General features: G+C 42.2%; 1 protein-coding gene across 1 annotated transcript in view; it reads right to left on the bottom strand.

Annotated features, from left to right (window-relative positions):
• Window positions 1–23,641, bottom strand: part of ENPP2 (ectonucleotide pyrophosphatase/phosphodiesterase 2) — a 72,039-nt gene extending 48,398 nt beyond the window's left edge. The window contains 6 exon segments of the mRNA XM_072034358.1: window positions 1,118–1,243; window positions 3,394–3,549; window positions 9,342–9,444; window positions 23,402–23,530; window positions 23,533–23,565; window positions 23,567–23,641. Of these exon segments, the coding sequence (XP_071890459.1) occupies window positions 1,118–1,243; window positions 3,394–3,549; window positions 9,342–9,444; window positions 23,402–23,530; window positions 23,533–23,565; window positions 23,567–23,641 (622 nt within the window).
• Between the last annotated feature and the right edge of the window lie 283 nt (window positions 23,642–23,924).

The following is a 23,924-nucleotide window of genomic DNA, read 5'->3' as shown; positions in this document are numbered from 1 at the left end:
CCTGGCCTATTATGAGTTTCTGAAGCTATGCAGTTGGCCGAAAGGGTGTGGAAGAAAAAAAATTCAAACCTTAAACTCTCCACCATTAAACCATGAAAAGACAAAAGAGCTAGCTGAGATACAATGCTAATTACCAAGGACCAGAAGACCTGCTCAGAATGGGCGACACATTGTGCAGGGCGGGACATGCTCCAAACCATCAGGGTACAGGGTGAAACTTAAGCCTCCTCAGCTCATCAATCCACCAGCCAGAGCAGGTCGTATTGCAGATGTTGTGTGCCTAGAGGTGATATGGTCACCTGGAGCCCATGCCACCCATCTGAAAGTTACAGCTGCTGTATTCTTGCAACCCCTGTCCCACAAGAATCAAAGGCTACAGGTGTTGGCCCAAGTAGTTTGAGCAGGAGCTTTTGTAGTAGGGGTAGGAGAGGTTTTAGGGACAGAGATAACATATCTAGGAATGTTAAATTCCTTATGAAACCACCAGATTCTTTCCTAAAGAATCCATAAGTCTTTCCCTGTGATGCAGACAAATGCACCCAAATACTTCTGTGTTTTAAATTCGTCTACCTTTGCCTCTTCCTTTTTTATCAGTATCTCTACAGGCAAAGACAACCTCTTTCTACTGTCAACAAATGAGAAGCATTCACCTCCACTAGCGTCCAAAATAAATAATAGAGTTGTAGAATGGTTTGGGCTGGAAGGGACCCTAAATATAATCTAATTCCACCCCCCTGCTATGGGCAGGGACACCTCCCACTAGACCTGGTTGCCCAAAGCCCCATCCAACTTGGCCTCGAACACCTCCAGGGATGGGGCATTCACAGCTTCTCTGGGCAACCTGGTCCAATGCCTCACCACCCTCAGAGTAAAGAATTTATTCCTTATATCTAATCTAAATCTATTGTCTTTTAGTTTAAAACCACTGCTCCTATCACTGCACACCTTGATAAAGAGTCCCTCCACAGGCTTCACAAACGTAACTCACTGTTCTTCCTCCTCCCCAAAATCAGAACAAAACAAGGAGAGGGTTCCTTCTTTAGAAGAAGACTCTTTACCCACGGGCTGCCTCCTATCAGATTTGGAAAGATAAAAGGCAGAATGACCAAAGACGTACCTTTGCAAACGACTTGGTAGTTAGTACAACAATCTCCTCTACTTAAGCAGTCTTCAGAGCAGTGACAAGCATTGTCATCATTCCTGGTTTCTCCACAGCGATCTTTTGTACATTCCCAGCCCCGAGCTAAAACATTCACAAAGTAAGGAAGAATGAGAGATTATAATCAAAACAAAAAGCACTCACTCAAGCCATAGTGATTACATCCAATCTCAGCAAGTAGAGTGTTAAATTTATAGCCCCATTTTAGTGATTTCAAGACCTCTGAAGCAAGCGTGTCAACCAGAAACAAAAAGGACCCTTGTGTCCTGCAGGTGCAGGAGGGCTCCTCCACCCACACACAAGTGCTTCTGCTACCCTCGGGTGTTGTACTCCAGGCTTTGTACAACCTGAATGCCAGAAAAGACGTGGAAAGGAAAAGTCAAGGAAGGCTCTTGAAAGATAAATGGAGCACAGATAAATGGAGCTTGGAAGACAAACTAGGAATGCTGCTTTTCCTCGGGTAATTCATTCTCTTTAGCCCAATTCTATTCAAGTCCCTGTTCAATCAGTGGGAAATGAGAGAAAGATGAAAAGAGGCTATGTGGATACAAATTGATGTTATACTCCCATCGGTTCTTCACAGAGACAGAAGAAACTTTCTAATACCTCAGCGGGTGAGATTCAGCACCAGCTGCAAAGTTTGAAGCACTTCAAGGAGAAGCATGGTGCAGCAGCTGTAAAACACTCCTGCTCTTCTCATCTTGCAAGTGAAGTTAGGATCTAAGGGCCTGTCTAAATTATGGCGTTCTCTCCAGGTCAGCACATTGCTACGCTTTAGAATAGGGCCTGAGGATATAAGCATATGGTTTCCCACATGTGTCCTGGCCCAGCCAATAGGAAACTGAAAAGATCACTTTAGTTAACATGCACACAGTTCAAAAAATAAAAATTATTTTAAAAATAAAAAAAAAGCAATTTCATTCTCCACTTTTCCTTAATTTGGGGCTTTTTTTGTGTAACTATGTAATATTTACAGATTATACATGTGAAAATTGTCTTAATAAGTGTCAGTGGGATTTATAAGAAAATTTACACCACAGTTCTAAGAGCTAAGCAGTTATCCATACATGTAAATGGATATTGTACTCTCTGGACAGGAGACTCAGGAACTGAGTCTGTTCTTTGGGAGCAAACATCTTGCAATGTGCTGAAAGTCTTTAGAATCTCACATTCTACAGGCATTTACACAGGGACAAAACAGCATCAGCTTAAAATTCAGAACTTCTTGGCCTGGAACCAAGCCATTTCTTTTATATTGGATTAGCTTACTACTTTTTGGTACCAAGCTATTGAAATGATATCCTTATAAACAGAAATGAGGAAGTTCTCTCAAATATTGCCCATCCATGAGCAACGTTATTTTCAGTCATTAGATTTCTCTTCTGGCTTCTTAGTAAGTGTAATTCCTTGATAAAGCAAGGAAAGGTTTAACAGCAGAAGTAGCAGGCACCTGTGTCAACTCTGCCCACTAGGCAAACATTCAAGGAGATGAGTACAACTAATAATTTAAGTGCACTATGTTAAGAAATAAAACATAACTCGTGGCCCTCTTTGAAGTTTCCCTTGCCTATGAGTCATGAAAAACGGAAAATGAACAGAGGGCTGTATTTCCTTTCCCCGGGGTCTAATGAATTGAAGGTAAACATTTTTACCAATGTGTTATATGCATCCTGACATCTGGAAGTCAGAGCCTGGAGCAATAGTAACAAACCCAGCCTGTCACCTCTGGAGGGACCTGCACTTCAGCACTCCCAGTTTCAGAGGTGCTTTTACAATGCACAATCCACAAGCAAGTCTGAATTGCTCTAATATTGTTATCACCTGGAATAAAAAAGGTGGATAACACTGAGAGACCAACCTCCAGTCTATACCATGGCTCTCTTCATTGTAAGCTGGAGGGACAACTGGTACCTGAATGCTGATTATTGTTTGTAAATGAGTATCAGAAGATCTTCTTTCCAGGTAGTACAAATAGTACCCTGCCTTTTTCTGCCCTAGAAACCATGGCAGAAGCCCAGCAGCAAGGAGCAATAGGTGTATGTCCCTACTGCTCCTTGTGAGGGCACATGGGCTGCATTTTGGGATAAGCCAAGCCTAGGTGGCAAGGCAAGGCAAGGTAAGGAGGAGACCCAGGTTACAGCAGGGAGCTCTGTACTATAGCAGCCAGTCCCAACTGCTCACATAAGCCAGGCATCATCAGCACCTGCCAGTGCAGGGCAGGAGACCCATCGTACCTGTCTTTAAGCACAGCTCATCAAAGTCGAAGCAGCAGCTGTTGTAGCTCTTGCACAGGTTGTCACAGCGGCAGCCAGGAGGCTCTGCCTCTTGAAGTTCAAAGCATCTGTTTTTGCAGGAGCCAGAGGTACTGATCCAGGGGGAATCTGACAGGACTGTGTGGAACAAGAAACAGGGCAACATCTGTCAGACCAGCAGCGGTGGGACAGGTGGCTCAGCCTTGAGCCACTTGGATGAGTGAAACCTCAGCTGCCTGCTTAGCAAGAGGAAGGGAGAAAAGAAGGGTTGCTTGCAGAAGCCAAATATATATATATATTTATTTACTTATATATATAAGTTTAAAAACCCAAAAAGACAGCTCTTTTTGGAGGGGAAAGAATGAGGAAGCAGCATGCTGTGATAATATCCTGCAAAGAAATGGACCTGGCTTTACCTCTGTAACAATCAAGAGATTACTAGCAGAACTGTATTGAAGTCTCCAAGGCCCAATTCCAGGAGCTGCAGCTATTCCTCAGAAGCAGGCCTTTGTTTTCAGCAACCAAGTGACATTTTCATGGCTGGCTGGGCAGTTCGCATAGTAAAGGACTGCAATTAATCTACATGCAGTCAGCAGGACTTGGTTTGCTCTACTCGAAGGTGCCAAATCACTGTCAAGCATGAACGAAAACTGTTCTATAAGTTAATGGAGAAGTAAAGCATGACTTTTTTGGTGGACTTCTGTTTAATTTTATACTTTAATGCTCTGCAAAGTACAGAAGTATATAAGTATATAAGAAGTCAACGTATTTGATGTGTATAACTAAATGGAGAACTGCCAGTCTGAAAACCATGAATAATGCATTAGACTTCAATAACCAATTAGTAAGGGCCCTTATTGTCAGAGCTGGTGTGTATTTCTCTGCTCTTTTCTCAAAACTTATTATCTTATAGATTTCTCCCATCAAAGAGCCCTACACAACAGCTTATGTAAAGCAGGAAGGTTGCGTGCTACTCTCTAGGGTTAATGGCATTTTATGAAATAAACTGAGACTAATTCATGTTATTCTTTAAAAACAGAGGTGTTCCAAGGAATATTTCACAACGTCGTTTGTTCTTTGAGAGACCTATTAAAATTAAGTCTTTGAAATTGTCTTAGAGTTTGTTTTCTTTTAGACCACGTTTTGGTTTTGGCAAACCTCACCATGATTAGCTGTATGATTTTAAGAGAACTGATGCAATGGCACTTTTGGGAAACAGTTGCTCTGATCTTTCTTTCATGTATTTTTTCCCTACTCTTTTACATAGCTGAAAGTTCTTTCTCCACATAAACTGAGGAAAAATTTCTTTCCAAACATGATGACCTTATCCCAACACTGTAAAAACAGCTGGGAAAGAAGATGTAGGGGAAGTCTGGAGGTGACATAACCAGCTCCCATCCCCAGTACCACTGATCCACCGTTTCCCTTGGAGTGGCACTGGCACCAGCATAAAACACTTCAGGGAGCAAACTGGGCAGTAAATCAACCCTACAGCAATATAATGGGGAGGGAGCAAACCTACAGTGGCTGCAGCCATGGATCATGATAGTAGCAAGGCACATTCATATGACTTCTGGAAAAGGTAATGGTGGGCAACTGGGTCTCTCTTCTTTTGTGTGACTTTCAGTCAGGTGAGCATTGTTCAAAGCCAAGTACCAGCATAGTCACAGTTAAGTTTCACTCTGCAGGTACATATTCTGCAAGGATGACTTTAAATAGCTATCAATATTTTGGCCATCGGGAGCTCTTAGGGGCTAAAGGTGGCTTATCTATGCTGGCAACACACAGAGCAGTATCTTCTTTGGTCACATAAACAGGCCACAAATCTATGTTAGAAAATAATCACAAGAATTGCTTCAAAGCATGTTAACACTCAGATTTTCAGAGAGATGAAGTCTTACTCCTTATTCTTAATGACTGCTGCTTTGTGCCAAATGTTCCTGAAAATCTGTTACTAAAGAACATTTCTGTTATTTATCCTCTTCTGCTACTTTCCCTTTGGAAGCTAGATAACATATAATCACAGATCTAGTAAGCTGCAAATTTGGACTCAAAGGTATTACATACAACCATAGACTATGTATTCCTTCCACTGGCATTGCCCTCTTCATTTCAAAGGAATGAGAGGGAGACCACTTCAGAAGGTCAAGAAACACATCAAGTGCCTAGGAAAAAGGTGTAAACCTGACTGCAGATTACAGAAGTAAGTGTCAACTGTATTTCAAGGAATGTCAACCTGTTGTAAAGTACAAATAATTTATTAGGAAACCACTGGAACAAATTGCCTACAGAGGCTGTGCAATCTCTGATCTTGGAGATTTGAAGAACGGGGTTTATACCAAGATCTGCCAGGAGAACTTCAGAAATAAACACCCATGTATTGGCATATAGAGAAAGTCTACATAGCTGGTCAAGCTCCCCTCTAGCTCCACCTTCTTTGACTGCAAGAAGGGTTTCCATTTCACACGAGAACGGTTTAGCCCAGCTCCCTTTTTTGCCATTTTTTCCGCATCTTCTGGAATCCTCTTTATTAGCGATGTGACAAATTATCCCAAATTCCTTAGAAAATTCAAGTTATACCTCCTAAGTCAATGCAGGACACCTTACACATAGCAACACAGAAGAGGATGTGGTTTAACTCCCCTGACCTCTGAATATATTAAGATCAATCCTTTGTTTACCATGACTGACCTTGCATTTGCAGCCAGACCATGATTTTCAGGTCGTGCACAATGCCATGGCATGGGTACTGGTGCGTGTAGAAGAGTTGGAAAATATATCATCAAGAGCTCCATTCATGGTGAGCATTTTCAAATTCACCGAAGACTTTGTACAGAACAAACTTACACAGTTTCAAAATACTTTTCAAAATACCTGCATCCCTCCACAGCTCTTGCAGTCAGATCTGCCTCCATGCAACACGCAGAGGGACCTGCCCATGAAGATCCTCCCCTCCTTTTTTAATACATAGAGCTTTCCATATCCTTTTCCATGCATTCTTTTTTTCCTTTTTTTTTCTTTTTTTTTTCTTTTTTTTTTTTCTTGGCCCACTAGGTTCAAAGTAAAGATCTGAAGATTATTTCTCACATCATATATTAGAGAGAAAAAGTTATATAGGGCAATAGTGCCTTCCTGATTCAATCCATGAAGGTTATTAAATTTCCATTGTAAATGTGTTATATTCACCTGGGAATGCACTATATCAAACTACTTGCTCTGATACAATCTAATTACATCATTAAAAAACAAACTCTATTTACTGCCAGTAGTATTTCCATTGTGGGACTACAAAATGCAGACATGCTTACACTGTCATTATAGGAAGGAGGCTACCTGATAAGAGTATGCCATTTAGGATCCTATATGGAACCTATGTGGATCACCCAAGTACCTACATAAAACATGTAAAGCACCAGTTTTGCTATGTAATATTCAAATTATGAATTTGCATTTCACTTTTCCATTATGTCATTGCAGTTAACAAAAGTTCAATGAAAAGTCACTTAAGGAAAATAAAACCATTCTAGCTGTTCCAAGACAATAAATTCTGGGTTTAGTGTCACACTTAAAAATGCAGTGAGAAGGAACAGAAAAACATCAATGCTTCTCCTTCCAAGATTGAAGCTATCATCCTACCATGACTAAGGAATATGCTTCAAGAGACTACTAGAGTCATTTTCCTTGGAAGTACTTACCAAGAAGTCTGGAAGGTTCATACAACAAGTAACTTAAAAAATTAAGAAATTTAGAGTACCAAGGCTGCTGTTCTTCTTTTTTTTTTAAAAAAAAAAAAAAGGCTTGAATTCAAAAAATTGTTTGTTGGGTACAAATATTAAACATATCTATACACTATCAAAAGAGATCAAGAGAACTTTTTAGGCATTATGGTGCTTCTTTGACGTGCATGTATAATGAACTATGGAAAACAAAACAAAACACTGGCTTAGACTTGTAGAGAAGTTCTATACTAGATGAAAACTGAAGTTTGCCTACAATCATGGCATACCCCTGTAGAAGTAACAAACTGGTAATATACAGCAATGGTTAGTAAAGAGACAGAGTTTTGCCAGCACAAAATAATTAATTCTAGACTCTAAGAAACTTGGAAATAAGCCAAGGCAGAGTGCAGTTGAAAAAGAACATACAGCAATCTTTCATTCTGGATAGTTCACAGCACTAGGCTTCTGATGAAGTACAACTGAAAGTCATGCAGCTACAAGAGGCTAAAGCCTAAAAAAGTTCTTTGATCACAGTGCTTTAGTTTTATTTAAAAAGGCACCTTTCTAGCATAACAGTTTATTTTCTTCTTCAGACAGACGTGGCAATAATAATTTATTCTTTGGTTTCACATCCAATTTTTTTACTGCAATAAAAGTAACCAGGCTTCCCAAATGCACAAGGAAACAAAGAGTAAGAGAGGCTTTTGTCCTCCTTGTTGCCCCCTAGACGGGATTGCATCAATGCCAGGTTCTGGTTCAATCTCAACCATATGCACCTTTTCAATAGCCTGCCCCAAGATAACCCACATCTCCTGCCTTTGGGGAGATATGCTGTATTTCTTACTATTCTCCTGGGATGGTGAGCTACTGGAAACAGCACACAGCTACTGTTCCCAGCCCCGGCAGCACTGAACGGTGCTGGTGGGCTCAGCAGAGTTGGCACTGTTGAGCTGCAGTGGGTCACCACCTTTGGGACTTCGGTGCAAAATAGCCCTGCCCTAAAGCCTGCACAGTCACCATCAAAAGCAAAGCAACCAACAGCCAGGTGTTAAAGACATGAAATGTAAATCCTTCATGTCAGTGCTACACACATTACCCAACCACTCTAGAGTTTACGTACTAGAAGATAAAATTAGAAATAAATTTGATTTATGAGCAAGTTTGTTTTACTGTTATATAAATACTGAAAGCAACCACCACTGTCTCTTTGGTAACCTAAAATGCCTCTGCTCAGTGATCAACCACCCCATCTGTGGCTGTGATTAGACACTAATTCATGTGAAAGACAAGGAAGGGGAGGACACACATTAGTTACCAGGCACACAACAACCTCAGGACACCATAAAAAAGTTTACAATGAAAATTCACAGGCTATCATTACAGATGGGTGCTGCATCCCTTTCACTTCAGTTAAATTAACCAGTTCTAAGTCAATGACCACAGGTTCCCTTTCTCCTGCCAGAGGAAGGAATAGAGGCACAAGTCAAGCCTACACTCATTTTAATTTTTAAGAAAAAAGGCTAGTTTTCCATTTTAAATATTTTTCCATTCGGACTATGCCTGAGCTCACAAAACCCTACACTACCCCAGAGCACGAACAACAGTCCCTTCTGTGGCACGTTCTCGCTTTCCTCCAAAGGCAAACAGCCGACCCCTGACAGCACATCTGCTGGCGAGGGACACGAACACCTGCTCGGCCCTCGCCGCCGTCAGATGTCTGCCGTCTACTGTTCACAAACCAGCATGACCTCAGGAGACGCAGAAATGCCAAAAGCTTTTCTCACCAGCGCGTTCTTGAAAGCATTACTCAAGATTAGAGAAACCGCTTCAATAGCTACCGAAATGCAACCAGCACCCTTACAGCGATCGGGGCGCTTATGTCAGTTCTAGAGGGAAACCACACACAGCGCAAAACCTCGCAAGCACGATGAAGCAGCTATGGAGACCGATCTCTGTGAGACTGATGGCGCTCAATCCGAAAATAAGCTAGATTTTCCATAGTCACATGCACACAGAGCAAAAGTTTAAGTAAATAGGAGACCTATAGGTGAGTCCCAAAGGTCAACTGACTCAGGCTCAGTGAGTTATTTCTTCTCTATATCCTAGAGGTAAAAGGAACAAGCAAACTACTGTTTCGGCGTAGGAGTGGTTTCTAACCGCCGTATATAACATAAGGGTATTGCGATGTACAATTTATGTCCGTTACCATACCTGAGACTGGGCCCTCATCCCATTCTTCAGATCTCCTAAAGCGATTTGTTGTAAATCCCATGCAGACATTTACTCCAAAGGCAAAAGCAAATAAAGATATAACCTGCAAAAGCAAAACAGCAGAGTGATCAAACTGTGCAAAAGCCAGGACTTCCAAGCTACGAGCGTTATGATTAAAAGGGCAGAGATGGTCCCTGTACATTCGAGCTCCCCAGCACTGCAGTTCCCATCACTGGAGCAGCAGCTGACAGTCACCGTTTCAGAGGAGCACAAACCAGAAGGGGGTTATGAATAAAACATCTCTTTCTGCAGCTGAAACGCTCCTTTTTGTAGGACCTTATTCAGGAGAGACGGGCTACTCCTCCTCTAAAAGCAAACACGCTCCTTTCCTCCCCTACCTGGTGTAAGTGGAAGCAGCCCTTCTTAGCCATACTAGAGGATTCTTGAAAAGCCCGTGCAGTACCGTCCCTTTTGCTTTATAGTGAGCGCAGAGCTCTGTTTGCTCTGGGAGTTCGGGCTATTAGCTACAAGTAATCCCACCTGGTGAGGTTGACAGGCTCGTGTGATTTGTCCAGGGGGTGATTTCATCATGTTTCACTCACAAATCGCAGCTCCGAGTGCAAGAAGCTCCAGGCATCATCCCTCGCTGCGCCCTCCCCCCAAACACACACACGCACGCTTTTATGTGGTTTCCTCTGGCAAAGCAGGGCTTTCTTCTGTTGCTGCGGCCAATAGCTGTTCCTGCTCATTTTATTCTCCTCGCAGAAGTAACATGGGTAAAAGAGAAACCAAATGTGTCTCCATCTGGCTCGGAGAAGAAGAAGGGGAGGGGGGAAAGCTCGCCCAGGCTGTGAAACGAAAATATCCCCAACGCCATCCTCGAGTGGCACAAAACATCGCAGGCATTTCTGCGTGGTGGGACGAGCACAGGGCAGCAACCTGGGCACTGTTCTCATGCTGCGTGGTCGCCGCTCAAGTTCCTGGTTGCTTGCATAGCCGAGTGCCCCAAGCTGGGAGCACGGGGGTATTTTTACAGCTCTAGCCTCCTGCAAGGCACAGAGCAATGGAAACGCATGGTTTTATCGGAAGAGCTGGAAACCACAGCTTTGCAGAAAGGAAAGGAAGCGGCAGTTTCCCTCTGCCCCACATTTACCCATTTTCATCAAAGACAGCAGAAAGCTCAGCTGTTTGGATAAGTACTTCTATTTACAAAGCAGACAATAATGCTGAGCAGAATTATGGTTGAAATCAGCGGCTTAAATATTGTTTGCCAAGGCAAATTATTTACCAGCGTAGTTTGCTGCTTTTTTGTCTGACGAGAGCTCCTTTCCTCAAAGTATTTACTAACAATGACATTTAAAGGGACAGAGTCAAGGTTGGTAAGCCTATGGATGGGCTTTTTGCTTCCCCTGGGACCTTGTCATGTTGATACTGGCTCGAAGGAACATGTTTTAATTTTCTTCAAACCATCTTGCAATATCAAGCACATACAATTCGGAGCTTTGTTGGGAAGTACCTTTTACCTGCTGCAAAATCTGTCCCTCCCCACTACGTAGCTTTGCAGGGCAGAGGCTCCCCTTTGCTACCCACATCTCATCTGCCTGCTCCCCTGGCTAGGAGCTGATCCTTTTTTATGCAATTTCTTAACCAAAGTGGCTCCATTGTGGAGCTGAATCTTTGCACTGCAAGCCTCAGGGAAATGTAATTAGTCTGGGATGACCTCAGTCTTAGCTATACCAGGACACTGCATTCCTCTCCTTACACAGAGCAGGGGTGTGAAGTCAAGACCCATCTTCAGATGTTCACTTCATCACTAGCTCAGTGGAAACTGAAATAAACAGCTGAAATATAGGCTGCATTGTATGCTGAAGGCACTCTTTCTGGAGAAAAAAGAAAAAAAAGAAAAAAAAAAACTGTGCACGGAGGTCTAGAGAAAAGTAAATGACCACAATTTTTACTAGATGTTCCTATAACATTATTCACTCTTAACATCTGGTATATACTGTGGTTAAACACCTTCACCCATGAGCCCTAAGTAAGTACATCAGTGCATGACAGCAGCAGAAGGGAAACCAAAGGTGTCACACACAAAATTACACAATGGTGTTAAATATCTCAGCTGATGAAGTTCATGATTTGATAGGCAAAGCATGAGAATCGGCAGACCAAGCTCTCCTCCAGCCTGGGACCCTCAGGTCACCAAGTGATCCAGGCAAAACACAACTGGATTTTCAAAACTAGTTACCAATATTGAGTGACCAAGCCAATATATCCAACCTCAGTTTCAGAGATGCTGAGCCCTTACAGCTCCTGCATATCTTCCTAATGTGCAGGTGCTCGTTTTTTTCAAAAGAAAGTTCCTACAGAAATTAAAAATGACCACCCAGAAAAAAAGAAGCAAGAAACAAAACCAAAACATACAGCAACATAGACTTCTTCTACTGAATTTAAAATATACATTTCATTTTTTTTCATTCATGTAACATCTCTAGAGCTTGTAAACTGAATGATTTCATGATAACAGACCTCATTTTAAGTTTTCTGGTCTACACTACAAGAATCTTTTATTATTTAACCTCCTCCATAATATCATTTGAGAACTACAGACGACAATGACTCTAAACTGCTAATATTTTTCTTATGTGTTATGTAAGACACAATTTCCAGTAGCTCTGGACTGACCACATATGCAGATGTACAACCATCTTTTTGTAACAAGGATTCTGCCCGAAGCCACCCCACAGATGCACAAGGAACTTATTAGCATAAACAAGGTTTAATGATTTTGTTCAGGGAAAATTTCACTGCTGGGATCACTGGCAATTAACTTTTTAGCAATTAATTGCCATTTTACTCATCAGAAGAAGAAAGAATAAAGTAGAAATAATGTGTTCCTGACCCTTTGGTCATGCAGTCGTTCGGTACAAGTTTTAGGGCCTGAATTAAACACTTTAAAAAGGAATTTTAACAAGATCAACAGAAGATGAAGTGCATCTTTCTCAGTTTCTGTGCATAAGGACTGGCCTTTATGGCTGTTGAATATATATGATGGTACTGATTATTATTTAACTCAGAATGCAAAACTTCCATCCAGCCACTAGGTGACACTTTAAAAGAGAAGTTCATGCCGTGACATTTACAGAGTTACAAGAATTCCTGTTCTACTTTTCCAGCATTAATAAAAGAAGGGCAATATTTGCAGTCTTGTATAAAATCAAATTTTCTGGATTTTTTGTAATGGGAAAGGATAATGCAGAGATAACAAGTATATTGGCTGAATCACAGGCTGGGGATGGAATGGGCTCTAAAAAAATGAACCTTTCTAGCTCCTTATCTCCACATTGCATTACTGGGTGCAGCACATCAGCCACATAAGGTGACCTAGGTGAAAGTTTCCAGTATCCTTGATAGCAACATAAACAGCAGGAAGGTGAAGGACTTTGCCAAAATGCCTCAAAGCTCTCTCCCCCTGTATACACCTTCTACATATAGCTGTGGCCAAGAAGAAAAGGCCTGTCAGGTAGATGAAATGTCAACTTCACAGAACAAAACCTTTTGATGAACTAGGAATTCAATTGCAAAACTCAAGCAGTATCCATGCTGAGTGCCCTCAGAGACAAGTACTGTGAAAGCAAACAATCTTCCAGAAGCTGAAGCAACCCTGGGAAGATGTGAGCACTCGCTGAAAGCACCCCAAGATGTTTGGGAGGGAGGGTGATGGCCTGTGATGAGACCAGCCTGGGATGCAGGAGCCCAAAAACTTGACTGTCCGCTCCATCAAGTGATAGATTTCACATGTCTGGCAAGTTGGCTTGGAAAACAAAAACATAAAACGTGATCATGAAGAGTAGGTGAGGACACAGATGTTCATATGGATACGTAAAGAGGGAAGCAGAGTATAAAGGAAAAGAAAATATTAGCAGGCACAAGGTTCACAAGGTGTAGGGGCCACACCAGTCTCCTGCTACTCCATAAGACTGGGAAGACCCACAGCCCAAGCTGTGCTCATGAAAGTACCTGTTTATGAAGTGCCTCAGAACACCACCCGCCAGTGCCTGACAGCTTAACGAATACCTCTCCAATTATCTGTCTGATTATCTGTCTGCTCATCACCACCCGAGGAGAAAGGTATGCAAACCATGTTCTCAGGTGCACCCAAGGAACGGGCTGAGAAAAACTTTCTAGGCCAGAAAGATCCATAAAGGGGTGCCAGACCCTCAGGGAGGATCACGGATGAATTAAAGTCTTGCAGAATTGCAGCCTGCTGCAGCCCAGCCCCTGAGGCACAAGGTGCCTTAGGCACCTACAGGCCCATCAGCATTTCTGAGCACCCTACGCAATGCCTGCAGGGTTCACGGGGCTGGGAGCTGAGGGCCCGAACCCGTACAGAACCTCACTGAGGACGACCAGCAGAGCACATCGTGTCCTCCTCGTGTTGCCTGGCTGGGATAGCTACCAAACATGGACCATAGATGTGTTGGGTTGGGTGCCTGTCCCAAACTGAGCCTACACACACTGCCTACCCTGAGACAGAAGAGGAATCACTGACCTAAGGGGTGATCCGCGTCCCAGCTCTGCTATACTCATGTAAAACACTCACATGCTCACTGGAATGAGGACTGAAACCCCAGTGGTGGCCTGGTGAATGAAGGAGGGCATAATGCCTTACAGGAATAAATTCTCCCACCCCCCACATTCTCTATGACAGGTTCGGTGGCTGTGGGCTTGGTGAGAGCACTGCTGCTCCTGAAGCTGCCGGGATGCCCATGAAGGGATTTAGCTCAAGCATTACACACAAGCAAAGCAAGGTTTATATCAGAACCACATCTTCTATTGTAGCAGCTACATTAGATGAAAACCAGACAAGTTTTCAATGACCTGTAGAAAGCTGTGTGTGCCTGAGAGCCTGTCTTTCCTTCCAGCAGTACTGCAGCTAATAGACCAGCTGGTCCAACACAGGGTGTTACACCTCACCCTGAGAGCCACACGTACATCTGCAATAGCATTAACACTACCCCAACATGCATACTTTCATCGTCTTCAAAGGAACTAACATGTTCTGAATTCAGTTTCTGGACAATATTATTATTATGAAGCAGCACAACTACTCTACTGAAATGCACTGGGAGTTCGTAACTACATTTCTTAAGATAATCAGACATAAAAATTCTAGCATGCAGCAGAATGAAAACTGTCCTGCGATGAAAAATTGCTTCTTTATGGAGGAGAAAAGTGAGTGAAACAGGCAGTCAAAGAGCCCACATGTGTTTTTAATGCAGCCTGTGCAAGGCTAAGCATATCTTCAGGTATTCATCTTTGCTTTTGGCTGGTTGAGATGGTGGCCTGGTATCACAGGCATCCACCAACAGCTCCACAATTGTCTTTTGAAAAGAGCTGTAGGCTTGGATGGTGTAAAAATCATCCACCATCCTTGATGTCTTGAAGGCCTTACATGGTACCATACACATGCCACACAATCACTGTTAACTTATTTGAGCTTTTCAAGTGATACAAGTTATTCCATTTTATGATAACCATAGGAGTTCAGAAATAATGACTTAAAGCTAAAAAGAAGAAAAAGAAAAAAAAAAAAGAAAAGAAATAGCAAAGCTGGTGATGTGTCTTAAAAATGCAAGCAAGCAGGTTTTCAAGACTTCACGTCATGATCCTACTTTCTTTACATAACTTGTTTGAACATCCTTTACCATGTTTGAACCTTCTTCAGTGGAATATAAGCTTTGAACTTCCTGGGTATCTAAAACTTCTTGTGAGGACTTCTACAATAATCCTGTAACATCTCTTTCCTACTTAATCATATTTACCCTCAGCCTAAACTCCATTTTGGCACACTTTTCAAGCTCAAGGCTTGGTTATGATTAAAAAATTTCCAAGTGCTAATCTCTTCCCTACAAGTAAAATGTGGATATAATTAATACTGCTCTGTTTACTCTCAGTTGTTTTCTTTGCCAAACAAGAGTTTCTATTGGTTTGTTTTAAATCTCTCTCTCTTTTTTTTTTTAATGCTTTTGGCACTTTGATCAAGAAAGAAATATTTTAATTGATATTTTTCTTCTCGTTAATCTAAAAAACCACTGGTATTTTCTAAATAGCAAAATCCTATTTGATTTCAGTTTAAAGAGATATGTCACTATGAATAACTTTCTCAACTTGCCCCGTAGTTGGAGCTTTGGACATCCATGCTCTCCAGCATCAATACTTGTTCTGGGGAAGAAGCAAAGTGAAAGCAGGCTGGAAACAGGATCCCTCCACAGCAAACAGGGACATGCCCTGCTTGGGCATTTGGACATATTTTTCTTTTGTTTCTATAGTTGCACAAGGAGGCATTTGAAGACTGAAGAACTGGCTGCTCTTACGGTGACCTGTAAGTGTCTGTACCTATGAAAGCTTTTTTGGCGTGGTGAAGGGATGCATGAACACAACTGCAACGCTGCAGGCCAGTGACAGTCTGTGACACTGCTGCTGTTCAACAAAAAAGGCCATCTGGGGCTTGAACCTGCTTCACACAAACACAAGTCTGGTTCATTTGCTAAGAGGCATAGGACCTTTATAAAGAGCAGGAACTCTGCTAAAAACAAGTCCTGTAGAAATCAGGACAGCCTGAAGAAGAGATGTCTGCAGTCAGGGGGGTGTTAGAAATAAAAGAGAAGGAAAGAAAAATAATTATTAAAAGTTGGCTAAACTTCCTGATCTGATTCACTGACATTCACACAGGAGGACACAATAGCAGATGAACAAGGTTCTGCTTAAAGAAAAACATATAAAATGAGGACGCAGATAACACTGTCACAGACTTAGATCCATCTGCAAGCTCATTCTGGAGGGACTGTTTTATCTCACCTTTGAAATACACACCTTTATACCACAAGCTTAAGCTATCCCCAGCTACTGGAAGAAGTGAGGTGTTTGAATAACTTGGAAATAACTGGATTCTCTGCTCTTTTCCTTCAGAAAACAAATGAAACCAGCAGGTACAGTCCAGATACCAAGCATCTATCAGTAGTCCTAGCAGACTGGCTCGTCTTTGCCATCACTCTCACCCCTCTTACTCCAAAAAAACACTGCTAGGAACACATGATGAGTTTAAAAAAAAAAAAAAAAGGTAAAAGAAACTCCCGTTCACAGATTTTTGCATAAGTTCAGTGCCCCAGTTCTCAGCCCTGGAAGCAGCGTGTTTGTGAGATGCAGTGAGCTGCAAGCTGCTACTGCTTCTGAACCCCAACCTGGGTAATGTCAATGAGCAGCATCCCTTGGCCAGGGGACAGCAAGGAGCAGAGCTTCTTGCCTCTCTTCCCTCCCACGTGCTGCCAGGGAGCAGCAGCACCGCTGCACACGCTCTCAGCTTTCTGCCTTTCTGACCGGGCATCTGCTGCTGCCTGTTTTAATGGCAAAACACAAAAGCTTTAAACAATTGCATATTACTTTTTAGGTCATTTCAGACAGATGGGCCATTTTCCAAGCATCACAAATTTTCCTAAGTTCAACTGTGTCAGCACCGCTTCAGTTGCACGCCAGCTTTTTTTTTTTTTTTTTTTTCTGATTACGGCCGAGTGCAAAGATGACAAATGTAAGCACAAAGGGAAAAACATCCTGTTGGAACAGTACTCCCTGTTTTCTCAGGGTGAGAAAAGTATAAGCAACATTTCAACAACAAAACAATGAGATCCATTGCTAGAATTTATTATTTTTTAAACCCGTATCATAATGTGGAACTGAACACATTTCAAGCTCTGCAGGAGTGCAATATGAAAAAGAAAAAAAAAAAATGAAGGAAAGTGCTAGAAAGCAAACATTTTCTAGCATGGGTTTGCATAAGGATTATCAGTGTTTTTTGGTTGTTATTGCAAATTCTTTTCTCATCTATTTAGCATAAAACTTTGGAAAAGAATAGAGTCATTTTTTATGGATTAAACAAGTTGACTACAGCAAAACCAGCCACTTAAATATTAATTGATTTCTTCAGTATTTTAAAGCAGATAATCTTACTAAGTTTTGCTTCTCTAATTCATTTTTTTCATCTAACTATACACAATTTTCAGAAATAATCTGCTCCTCGGTTTATTGATTGCTGACTACTGTATAATAAAAGCAGCTCTGCTTCACTCAGCCTTCACAGAAGACATATATTTCTCCTCCCCACCCCAGTAAATCCCTTTTCCATAACAGACAACACTGAAGTCAGCTCGAAATTATATTTGTTGAAGCTTTTCAAAGTAGAGACAGATGTTCCTGGGCACTCACAGAGAGCCTGCAAAACAGCTGGGGCTATTTAATTTAGTGTCCTTTCACTGCCTGTTGCTGCCCCTTCTCTAAGATGCTGCAACCTTGGAAAGCACTGTCCATTCAAATGCAATGTAAAATGGACTCAAGTAAAATACAGATCTGGAGAAGAGACTGGAGACACCTCCTTTTCCAGCTTTTTTTTTTTCCAGCTTTACCAGCTGAAGAAAAAGTCTCTCCTTCTGCCTGCTGTCCTCACTCAAGTCTACAAACTCAATCATCCATTTGGGTGAGAAGTTGCCCTCCCCAGCTGCCTCTCTCCATCTCCTCTGCACCACACCGCACCAGCTGCAGGAGTTTTACTGCTCAGCTGATCTACCTCCAGCCTGGTGCTCAGGAATACTATGATTATATCACCTTTAAAAAAAAAAAAAAAAAAAAAAAAAGAAAACAGACCTTGGGTAAAGGAGAAGGGATGGGGGATGGGCAGTTGAAGCAGGCAGGCAGGGAGCAGCAAGCTGAAATCAGAAGAGGAGCATCCCTATCCCTTAGGCAAACCAGGTTCACTTTGCACTGAGACAAGAGCAGGAGCACGTACATGGTTACCCTATAGTAGCTTAAGCTACAACAGCTGTTTGGTAAATGAGTATCAGACTAAAACCTCATGTTCATACCCCTGCTTGTAGGTAACCTGAGCCTGCTAAAACATCTGCTTGGTTCTGTTGATAATTCAGCATGTTTTGGGAAGGTATCAGACTTAAAAATGAAATCAGGAAAGCTTCTGCTTTCATTGCTTGCTGCTCTGATGCATTATAAATAAAATAAATAAACCAACCTCAATGCCACAGTCTATAAGGCCAGGTGGAAGTGCAGCCAGATCCCAGGACTGTGTTAAGGAGCTGGGACAGAGGGCACAGGGCAGAGGCATGGGAAGCTTTTGGAGGCAGAAACTTCAGCAAATAAACCAGGCTTGACACCAACAGTAACAACTGCCAGGCACCCAATATCCCATTAAAGTCAGAGCTATATCCTAAAGTCCATGGGGAAAAAATAGGCTGGCTGGGCAGAGCAATGGAAAAGCAGCAAAAGTCATTTTGGATTTGGGGGTGAAAGAAGAGAATACTTTAGGAGAACTGAGCTTTGGAGGCTCCGAAAGAGGGAATATCTCATTCTTGTTTTCTCTTCTGGGGGACCAGATGGGAGAAAACCATGCCTGATCTCTAGTCTATTGTATTGCTCCCTTTCAGTTGTGCGCTAGTGCAAAAGTCCAATATTAGTTAAGGGACATTAAAAAATTGAAGCCTATTTAGGTGCATTGAATTTATGTGGTCAAGCACAAATGACCTGAGTAATAAATCCTTTGGGGCTTGGCAGCCAGATGAGATTTGGACCCTTTAAGTTGTTTCCTTTAAGAGAGGACTTAGATTGTGGCATCAAGCAATTCTTTGGTACAATCGTGTCGTTTACAAAGAATGTACGAAAAATGCTGTTTCCCTGAGCACAGAAAGGAATCCTATTGTTCTGGATATCCAAAAGCACTTAAGGGCTTCTTACATTTATGCTGAATGCCATCAGCTCCAAGGGAATTTCACCTGACCTCATAGCAGTGATCCCTTCCTTCTGTCCCACCCCAGGCACAACCTTGTCTCTTGTTTGCCTGTCCTCTTCACTGCCACTTTAGCTGTGCTGGCTGCAGTACAGAAAGAAAGGAAAGCAAAAACTTACAGATGATGCAAGCTTAATTACTTATAAAGTGTTGTTTCATCAGGACACTTTCTCCATACCCCAGAAAATATTTTTAAGCTGTCACATTCATCAGTGGTAGCAGGCACATAGTCAATACAACTGAAAATGTTCTACTCCAAGGAGAAATATACAGCAATAAGGGAGTAAATATTCTATAGATAGTAATTTCTACCTTAAGTTTCACTTTATTCGCTTTGCATGTTTTACTGCTAGTTGTCAGGAGTGTTGGTGCTTGCTGTGGCAACAAATCTCATCCTACTTCACCAAAATCTTGTCCTGCCTCAAGGTCTCCCACTTAAATAAGGCAGTTTAGAGCAATCCAGCAAAACTGAGCTCTTTGAGTTAAGTCAATGAATACACAGGGGTGGGATGGGGTGTCCGTAGGCTGTATTCCTCCCCTTTGTAGGCTGTATTCCTCCCCTTAGTTTTGTTATGCTGCTTGCAAAGTGCAGAGGGAAGGGTTCAAGTCCTGTCCCAGGTTTGCACTGGGCTCTCTGGAAAACATGGAGCAATTCCCTAGGAAGAGCCTCTGGAGATGTTCTACCTGTGCACTCAGCTCTACATGTGTTTGTCCCTTGCAAATTATCCCTGACTGGCAAAAAAAAATAATAAAAAGTGACCTGGTGGGTTAGCTTGTAAGTAAACAAAAGCACATGGACCCATCCTGGAACACCTCCCCATGGGCCGGCCCTGGCCAAGTGCAAGCAGCATGGCCCAACAGCATAGGAAGCATGCCCTGGCCTTGTCCCTCTATCTGTTTGTGTTTTGACGGGTGCCAATACAAAGCCAGAAGCTTGGATTTTGGCTTTAGGTAAAAAAGCCTGCATGAACAAAGTGTTTTTATCCAATACAGTTAATATAAACCAAGTTCTTTGAGCAGTACAGAGACAAGAGGAAGGACCACAGCTGAAGGTACTGTTTAACAGCGAACAGCAAGAAATAAAGAGCTACAAAGAGAATAGAAAAGGAAATTGTAGTAATGGGGATGGGGTGTAGCTGCTGTGAAGGAGAAGGTTTCAGCAGACAAATGGCAGGAATAGCTCTGGCCGTGTTCTGCAAATAATGTGCAGATTGCTACACCAGAGCACATGGGAAGACAAAATAAGGTTATATTCAAGGATGAGCTTCCAAGAACACTCTCTCACATACACACATAAGCTGATGAAGAGTTGAACGACAGCAAAGCCAAAGATGGTTTCCAACACTCCAAGACATCCAGGTTAAAAACTTTAAATAGACAAAAAAATATACACAAACAGAAGATCAGAGAGTGAGAGGCCAGAAACATGTAAAACTATGTGTTATGCATGCACAATGATAGAAGGACAAGAGTTTAGGCTTCTGTATGGGGTGTCTGTGTTGGGGTTTTGGTAGTGGGGCCTGAAGGGGCCTCTGTGAGGAGAGGCCAGCCCCATGCTGGACAGAGCCACTTCTGGCCAGCTCCAGCAGACACCTCAGGCCATGGCTGAGCCCAACAGCCGAGCTGGTGGTGCCTTGGTGAAAACTGATTTCAGAAAGGGAAAAAAACACTGCACAGGCAGAGAGAATAGATAAAAATGTGAGAGAAACTGCCCTGCATTCCCCATGGTCGGTGAAGGAAGGAAGGAGTGGAGGTGCAGAAATCCCCCTGCAGCCCACGGAGAGGAGGACCATGGTGGCACAGTGTGTTCCCCTGCAGCCCATGAAATAAACCATATTGGAGGTTTATAGCCTCCCTGTCCTTACCTCAGCCCATGAGCTTTTCTACCTGATGGTATGAAATCAGATAAGCAAAGGAGAAAGTGTGAAGATAAAACTTTTTAGTTACTTCGTAATAGAAAGTGTAATAGGAAGGCATAAAATTTCCTACAGAAGTAGAGGCTGGGCAGGAATTGTATTTGGAAGAGGAAGCATCTGGAGACAATTTCTCTGCTAGTCACAGAAGTAAGGAAAATCCATTCTACGCTATTTGGCTCAAATGGGGCTACAACACTGGAGCTGAGCATATGTGCTAGTATTGTATAGTTTTAATCGCTTTTCTTCCAATTATTCATGTACAGTACCAACAATTGTAACTCCTAAGCATTTCTTCATTTCTGGAGACAAAATGAATAGTTTAAAATATGAAGACTGCTAGGACAGAAGATCATTTACCATGGATCTTTCTCATGGAATTTAAACAGTACACAACAGCAAACTATTTCTCCAATGCCAGTAGGGCCTATATTTGTTTATCTATCTATGTATGTTTCTTTGACAGCTACCCTGTTCTCCATCAGTCTAAATGAGTGGAGCACACACAGTTTCATGGGTTTTGAGACAACAAAAGCCTGTGAGATTTGGTCTGACACCCTGCAAACGTGGCTGCCTTTTCAGCAGGTGGTGAGCCCAAGATGGGGCTGCACTGGGAGTTTTGAATGCCCCCATTCAGTGAGGTGCAGAAGAGGTTGAGGATACCTCCAGCTTCACAAGCATGTGAAAACTATTTTATGCTGGTGTACCAGCAACAACAGCTGTGGCTCCTTTTCCATAAGTAACCTGTTAATTTAGTGAAGCACCATGAATAAACACTTAAAATACCATATGTGGAAATTCAGGCAAGGTGGTGCTGGCCTCAGGGCTGCCGGGAGCAGTCTCATGCCACCACCTTTCATTGATCTCCCACTTCGCTTCTAGTTCCACTGATGTCAAAAGGATCACATTTGGCATCCCCAGGTAAAGCCTGGTATGTGAGAACACTGTTAGGAAAAGCTACAGCTTTCAAGAATGACGCTAACATATATTTAGCTATCTGGCATTCAAACTTAGCTATCATCCTTTGTAAATATTTGGGAACCCGTCTGCTGCAATGACTTTAAACTCATACTTTAACCATCATATTACATCCTTTGAAGTGAGGAAAAAAATTGTAGAATACAAAATTGAGTATTATTTTGTTTTCTTAACATCCTATACAGGCCAGCCTGCTTAGAGTAAACATTTCTATAACTTTGGACTTCAAGAGACATTCTTTCTTAATCTAAAAATGCCCATACTGATCCCTAAACAGTTAAGGTCAATTGTGGGCAGCCCCTGTAAGGGGCAGAGTCAGCCTCTTTCTTTTATTTTCTTTTAGGTACACAGAGCTCCAGCTGACCCCACTGCCTCTCCCTACCTAGCACACTCAGTACTGATGGATGCTGAAAGGAAGATGCAGAGATCAGTAGTAATTAGAACAATTACAATTAAAATCTAAGCAAATCAGAAGCAAAAGAGACTCAAAAGAGGGACCCAATGATTATTACTTCAGAATCAGACTAATCAAAAACATTACAACTCCAACCGTACAAAGAACTGCAAGGCAGGCACTGTTTTATTTACTCCTTATGAACTTGTGCCTCTAATCAGCACTTTACACCTGTAGCATAGGGAGTTAGGGAAAAAAAAAAAAATTAGATCTTTGAGATGTTATTGCCCTGATTAAAGAAATTCATACATTTCCTTCAGGGAAAATAAATAAATAAATAAATAAATAAGGCTTAAGCAGAGATGCCTGTAATGGGAACCCTATTGAGACAGATTGCCTTTAAGCCCAACACTTTGCTAGTGAAGCTCCAGACAGTGAAGATTTTAATATAAATCAAAAGCCAGGTGGTGTGGGAGCTAAAGTCAGAAGTAGTTGTTTGCATAATATTAATATTGCAGGAGGTAAATACAAACAAAACAAGTTGCTTTGCTTGTGTATGTACTGGATGCCAAATTTAACATTGCTATAAGGTAAGAAGATACCAATGGCAGTTTATATTTAAAAGATGAAGAGGGAAGGCTATCTTCATAAGGTAAAACAAGCTTTAAGAGATGATTTTTCAAACAGACTTACTTCTATGTGCATTAAACAATGCTTTCTATTTTAATTATGAATCAGAGGAGTTCCAACATCACTCCTAAGCACACATTGAACCGACTCTCAACTTGCCAAATCCCAATCCAAGCTACACTTGGCAAAAATACACTCACACTACTTCATAGCCTGCCTTTGCTTGTAATTATATTTACTTCAGACTACTTCAACAAGCCAGAAAAACACGGGGGGCGGAAAGGAGGGAAGATGCTCCTACCGTACCAGTACCAGTGGGTCTTTTTTCTCCATGACTGAGGTTTGATGTGGAAACTCCGCTTTGCCCTGGCCCCTGCAGTGGCTGCCCTGGCCCTGGTCCGGCTGGCAGGAGGCTGCCTGGCCGCCTTGGGCTTGGGAGCTGAAGTCAGGGTGCCAGCTGCCCCGGCAGGACAATGGCTCCATTGGGAGATAGCTTGGGGACAAAGGCGCTGCTTTCAGGGTTGATTTTATATGCACACATGTGACCTTTGCCTGAAATGACTCTATGGAAAGCATCCCTGTCCTGAAGATCCGCTTTCAAATGCAGCGGACTGATGTGCCTCCTTAATCTGTTCTTTTTTTTTGTTGTATTTTGGCTACAGATGCCTCAGGAGAGGTCATGTGCATATAACAAGGTGGTGCTGAGCTCTTTCTAATTATTTAGTGGTGCCGTTCAGTAACTGATAGGGTTATTTTCTTCACTTTCAAAGCTAGCTGGAGTATTTTTATCTGCTTTTAGATATTTAGCTACAAAACCAAAGAGT

Source organism: Anas platyrhynchos, chromosome 2 (genome assembly GCF_047663525.1).
Source record: "Anas platyrhynchos isolate ZD024472 breed Pekin duck chromosome 2, IASCAAS_PekinDuck_T2T, whole genome shotgun sequence".
In the NCBI taxonomy this organism is placed as follows: domain Eukaryota; kingdom Metazoa; phylum Chordata; class Aves; order Anseriformes; family Anatidae; genus Anas; species Anas platyrhynchos.
Note: the sequence above shows the minus strand (reverse complement) of the source record. Positions and strands in the feature narration are given on the sequence as shown.